General features: G+C 46.4%; 2 protein-coding genes across 2 annotated transcripts; one reads left to right on the forward strand and one right to left on the reverse strand.

Annotated features, from left to right (window-relative positions):
- Positions 1-212: 212 nt before the first annotated feature.
- UBD (ubiquitin D) lies at positions 213-3610 on the forward strand. Its single transcript, XM_053603007.1, has 2 exons — positions 213-300; positions 2592-3610. The coding sequence occupies exons 1-2, from the start codon at positions 223-225 to the stop codon at positions 3060-3062; spliced, it is 549 nt and encodes a 182-aa protein (XP_053458982.1). The 5' UTR covers positions 213-222; the 3' UTR covers positions 3063-3610.
- A 1193-nt stretch (positions 3611-4803) lies between these two features.
- On the reverse strand, positions 4804-5850 carry LOC128594697 (putative olfactory receptor 2I1). Its single transcript, XM_053603604.1, is given in 1 exon segment — positions 4804-5850. A coding segment is annotated over 1 exon segment (1047 nt).
- Between the last annotated feature and the right edge of the window lie 406 nt (positions 5851-6256).

Below are 6256 nucleotides of genomic sequence, written 5' to 3' on the forward strand. Positions count from 1 at the left end.
AGGTGGTTATTTAATCATGGAAAAATCCTTAACAGAGGATCATCTGATGTTTGGAATGAGGAGTGCATTATTGATTGACTCAGGGAAGATGGGTGTGATCAGATTCTTTAACTTCATACCGAAAGTGAAGGAAAAATTCATGAGAACACAAGAACAAGGGGCACAATAAAGCTGGACAACTCAGCAGGGGATTTCCACCACCGGGCCTTGCATATAAGGTGGATGCGTCGTCATTTTTCTCAGTCTCTGGTTTCTGCTCCCTTGATTGCAGAGATGGCTCCCATCGCTTCCTGCCTCTGTGTAAGTTGGGATTTGATAAAAGGGATGGGGGAAAAACCTCAGGGATGGAAGTGGGGAGAAATGTCAGGGATGAATGAAGAACTGTGCTCACGCAGGCAGGGAGACAAGCAGACAAGCATTGGTAATTGCAAAATGGGAAGGAGGGTTGTTTGAAAGGAAATCAGTTATTTGGCTTCCGAGTCCTCTTTTGAATTAGATCTTGGACCAGCCGTTGTTTGCAAGGAATGGTAGGAAGTGGGGGTGAGCTTTGTTCACAACAGGGCTGATGAGATTTGAAATGATGGAAATATTTTCAGGGTTCTTTTTTTTCAGACTATTATAGTGGCATACACCTTTAGTTACCTAATTTGCTTTTGTACATTTTAAGTCAAAGTTATAAGTGTGCTGTTCACCTAGAATATGTGTATTGCACCAAGTGGGTGTGAATTTACCTAACTCCTCCTTCCTCCCACCTACTTGATTTCCATTGAGTTTTACTTCCATATGTGTGCCTAGTTCCAATGAGAATTGAATAACAGAAGCTTCCCTGTCCTCTCAAAGGACAGCTTCACAAAACTCTATCTTAAGTTGTTAATGACCTATTGCCCTTACCTTATTCATTATGAGGATAACCTACAATGAGGGTAATTAACATATAAGAATGACTCACCAGTGAAGAAATGTCTGTGACATCTAGGTGGGGATAATATTTTTCCTTTTCTTTTCTTTGAGACAGAGTCTCACTTTGTTACCCTCAGTAGAGTGCTGTGGCATTGTAGCTCACTGTAACTTCAAACTGTTGAGCTCAAGCAATTCTCTTGCCTCAGCCTCCCAAGTAGCTGGGACTATAGGTGTCCGCCAAAACGCCTGGCTATTTTTAGAGATGGGGTTTCACTCTTGCTCAGGCTGGTCTCAAATTCCCGAGCCCAAGCAATCCACCTATCTCGGCCTCCTAGAGTGCTAGGATTACAGGCATGAGTCACCTCACCTGGCCAGGGAAAATATTTTTGAATGGAGCATGAGTGAGGTCCTCTCGTGCTTTCAAGTGGCAATACAGGGGCGAGCTTCCCTATCTTTTAGAATTTTTCTGTTACTGAAGTTAGATTTAGGTATGGTTTTTGCTTTCCATGAATGAGTTCCTGATCTAATTTAAAAAGGTAAGGTACTGCATTAAGTGATTATAAAAATGTAGGAAACACAGTTAACAAGTACTATTGAAAACAGCATCACTGTAAGATGGTGTGTTATTATTATAAAGCAATGGGACATTAAAAAAAAAAAGAAGGGGCGGCGCCTGTGACTCAGTGAGTAGGGCGCCGGCCCCATATGCCAAGGGTGGCGGGTTCAAACCCAGCCCCTGCCAAACTGCAACCAAAAAATAGCTGGGCGTTGTGGCGGATGCCTGTAGTCCCAGCTACTCGGGAGGCTGAGGCAGGAGAATCGCCTAAGCCCAGGAGTTGGAGGTTTCTGTGAGCTGTGTGACACCACGGCACTCTACCAAGGGCAATAAAGTGAAACTCTGTCTCTACAAAACAAACAAACAAAAAAAAAAAAAAACAAAAAACCCCAGCAGTTCAGAGGTTATGTCTCCTAATCAAGGTTTCCTTCTGAATTAGTCATAGAGGGTATTCTGTGCCTACGAGTATCCTATGAGACTGCCAAATCTTGGAAATTATTTTATTTTTTTGAGACAGAATCTTACTATGTGGCCCTCGGTAGAGTGCTGTGGTGTCACAGCTCACAGCAACCCCAAACTCTTGGACTTAAGCAATTCTCTTGCTTCAGCCTCCTGAGTAGCTGGGACTACAGGCACCCTCCACAATGCCTGGCTATTTTCTTGGTTGCAGTTGTCATTGTTGTTTAGCAAGTCTGGGCTGGGCTCAAACCCACCAGCCTTGGTGTCTGTGGCTGGTGCCTTACTCACTGAGCTATGGGAGCCAAGCCAAATCTTGGAAATTCTTTAGGAGTTGTTTTAGAGTCTGGTACACACCTTTTCAAGCTCTGTATTTTTTTATTGACATTTAACAAACTTTTTCTGGATCAGAGAGGCAGATAAGTAAGGTGGGAAATCATAAATTACATTTGAAATTGATAAAAGGTGTGATTATAAAGGAATGGGATTAATTTTCTTGTTTGTATTATAATGTGGGAATTCCAGAGGAGAAGTTCCAAGAATGGGAGGGACAGACTATTAAAAAGGAACTAGAAGACCAAATAGGTAATAGAAGGGTGGGAACAATTATGGTGGGGACCAGGCAGTGTGTAAGGTGGCAGGCATTCTAGGTAACTGCCTCTTGGCTTTCATTCCCCAGGTGAATGTCTATTCTGAGGAATGGGAATTAATGACCTTCAATGCCAACCAGAATGACAGAGTGAGGAAGATTAATGAACACATCCGATCTAAGACCAAGGTTCCTGTGTGGGACCAGGTCCTTCAGCTGGGATCCAAGACACTAAAGCCACAGAGAAGTCTATCTTCTTATGGCATTGACAAGGAGAAGACCATCCACCTCACCCTGAAAGTGGTGAAGTCCAGTGATGAGGAGATGCCTTTGTTTCTTGTGGTGCCAGGAGATGAGGGGCAGAGGTACCTCCTCCAGGTGCGAAGGTCCAGCTCAGTGGCCCAGGTGAAAGAGATGATCGCGACTAAGACTGCTCAACCCCCAGAGACCCAGATTGTGAGTTGCAATGGGAAGAGACTGGAAAATGAGAAGATCATGGCAGATTATGGAATCAGAAAGGGTGATTTACTCTTCCTGACATTCCATTGTATGTCAGGGTGACCATCCTGAAGATGAGATGTTATCAGCAGCAAAAGAGTTTATTTCCTTTATTCTATTATTCACCAATCATATCCCTTGATGATTTCCCAAAAGTAATGAGAACCTGATAGAGTAAGATTTGAGGTGGGATAGGGTGGATAGCATGAAAAAATATTTCTAATACAAATTATTTGATTCTAATATAATTAAATGGCAAGATGGTTTATGATGTATTACCTAGAATAGAAAATAAATGTTTAAGGTACATTAGAGACAGCATTCAAAGCCTGCTTGAAACTTAATCCTTTCTTGGTACCTTCTGATTTGTAGAAAAAGTCTTATTTCCTTTCCTATATGGCAAGAGAATAGCTTTAAGTGGGGATCCATGTTCTACTAATTTCTGTGTTTCTATCTTTGTTAAATCCAATGCTTCATTTATAATATCACTCAGTTATTGTTGAACCAAATTGAATTTCTACTTTTAGAGCATTGTGAAATTATTTATTATGAAGTAAATTAATTACTCTGACATGATCACAATTTAGTTACTAAGTATTCTGAAAATTCCATTAAACTACTTCCTTAAAAAAAAAATGCTTCCTGTGTCCTTATGTAAGACTGGTATGAAACGAGGTCTGGCACCATGCTCTCTCTTATCCTCTGTGTCCCACACTCAGTTAAAATTGTTCTTATTTCTGGGAGAGGTGGGCATGGAAAGATATTTTCCATAAGGATTATTTTCCATGAGGATCTGGACATTTTCTTTCTCTAGTTGGGGCTCCTTGGAGAAGATGTGCTTCAGTAGGGCACAAACTTTCTGAAAAGTGGGGGATTGTGAAATAGTCTCTGTCCTGCCTGTCTTAGGATCTAGCAGGTCTTCTCCAGGCAGTGGGCATCAGTCGGGGGGTTGGCCCCAACACTGCTTAGTTCTGGCTGATGGAGCATTTTCCCCTCTACTTCCTTCATCACGAGATCCTTGTTCCTCCATCCTCTTCCCTTCATTTACTTCTCTCACCATTCTCTCCTATTTGGCTACTGGTCACTTGTCTGTATTTCTCACAACCTGAGACATGCCTGCCTTCTTCCTCTTGTTTTCTTTGAAACTTGCTCAAGAACAACCTCCTGCCAGAGAGTTTCCCAGCGTACCCCTACTCTGCAAAATTTTCCACCTTTATGAACATTCCTCATCACACTTATGGGTCGAATGTCCTATCGTAGGCACTGGCCATCTGGCTGGCATCTAGGTTGGCACTGGGTTGCATTGATTTTCCAAGAAGAAAGTCCATGGCTGTCTTTTCTGGATGGGGTCTCCTACAGGATAGGAACTATGATTTTCTCATCAACTTGAGAGACTTTTAATGGCACAGACCACGGTCTTCCTTGGTCTTCCATCAGAATAGCATTATCACACCACTGTACGCCATCCTACCCGCAGATGGCCTCTTCAGAGGTAGTCACAGTTTTTTTCTGAGGATGAGAGAGGTCTCCCTCAAATCATGCTTCTTCTCTGAATCAGTTCAGGAGAAAGCCTGAGGACTTTCCCCTTCCATAAACCTGCATACATGGAGGATTTGGAGACTTCCTCAAGAATCTAAATATTTCTTGGAGGGAGAAAAGGAGCCTTGGGGGTCCATTGACCTTGGGCTCTTGGAGGACAAATCTTGCACATTTTCATACATAAATGTACTGAGAGCTAAACGGATCCCATGGGTATTTCTGTCCTTGGGCCCTGGGCTAATACTCTCTCCCCTGTCCAACCCACTCACTGTCTGGGCTCCCCTCTCCCCAGTCTCCCCAGGAGCCTCCTTGCCGCCCCCTTCACTTCCTTATTCCTGAGGGTGTAGATAAGAGGATTGAGGGCCGGCGTGACCACCGTGTAGAAGAGCGAAACGAACTTGCCCCGCCCTTGGTTGTAGCGGTCAGTGGGTTGCAGGTAGGTGTAGATGGCTGAGCCATAGAACAGGCAGACGGCTGTCAGGTGAGACCCACACGTGCCCACCGCTTTCCTCCGGCCACCGCTGGACCGCATGCCACATATAGCTTGGGCCACCACGCTATACGAGGCCAGGATGACGGCGGACGGTACCAGCAGAATGACCACGCGGGCGACAAACATCTGGCTCTCGGTGGCGTTTCCGCCGCCGCCGCCGCCACAGGCCAGCTTGAGCAGCGCCGGCAGCTCGCAGATGAAGTGGTTCAGCCGGCGGGGCTTGCACAGTGGCAGCTCTGCCAGGAGTGCTGTTTGCGCTGCGGAGTTGGTGAGGCCGCCCAGCCAGGAGGCGCAGGCCAGCGCGCGGCAGAGGCGCGGCGAGGCGAGCCCGGCGTAGCGCAGCGGGCGGCACACGGCGACCGCACGGTCCAGAGCCATCACCGCCAGGAGGACGCACTCGGCCGAGCCCAGCGCCAGCGACGTGCACAGCTGAGCCACGCAGCCACCGCGCGGCAGCCAGAGTGACTGGCCGCGCAGGGTGGCCAGCAGAGGCGGCACCACGCTGGTGGTGAAGCCCGCGTCCAGGAGGGCCAGGTGGGCGAGGAAGTAGTACATGGGCGTGTGCAGACGCGGGTCGCGCACCGCCAGCAGCACGAGCACCGCGTTGCCGGTCAGAGTCAGGAGGTAGCAGACCAGGACAAAGGCGAAGAGGGCCGGCTGCAGCCAGGGCCAGTCGGAGAACCCGAGCAGGAGGAAGCTCTCCTCTGTGCTGTGGTTGGCCTAAGGAAGAAAACTGCCAGAAGGTTTAGAAGGTTTCCTTATAAGCGAAGGAAAACTCTGGAATGTGGGGATGGGCTGGGGCAAGGGTTGGAAGCACATACAATGTTTATTTATTGATTGTAATCTCAACCAATCAACCCTTAGTTTAGGAAGATAGCCACATGGTGCTATTCCTTGATTTTCTATGAGGATGATAGTGTCCCCCTTTGACAGGTTCAGAAAGGCTAAGTAAGCTGTTCTGAGGTGATAGCTAGTTAGTGGCTGTGTGGGACCTCTACGTAGGCCATCAGATATCTAAATCAGTACCTCCCAGAGTGTGGTTGTACTTCTGGGGGCCAAAAAAGAAATCTGATTTTCTTCCCACCTGACTGCCCTTCAGATATTTGAAGACAGATTTCACTTTGAGCTTCCTTCCCCCACTTTCTTTGAAAGCGTTTACTACCTAAAAATAAGGGCAGTATCTCAAGCTTGGCTTAGCAACACTTGGTAGATCAGAATGATCACT

This window comes from Nycticebus coucang, chromosome 9, assembly GCF_027406575.1.
Source record: "Nycticebus coucang isolate mNycCou1 chromosome 9, mNycCou1.pri, whole genome shotgun sequence".
Classification (NCBI taxonomy): Eukaryota; Metazoa; Chordata; class Mammalia; order Primates; family Lorisidae; genus Nycticebus; species Nycticebus coucang.

Excerpts from the sequence above, each read along its gene's own strand:
- UBD (XM_053603007.1), top strand. The coding sequence starts at position 223 with ATGCGTCGTCATTTTTCTCAGTCTCTGGTTTCTGCTCCCTTGATTGCA. Across the intron at positions 301-2,591 it reads CCATCGCTTCCTGCCTCTGT|GTGAATGTCTATTCTGAGGA; the intron begins GTAAGTTGGGAT and ends TTCATTCCCCAG.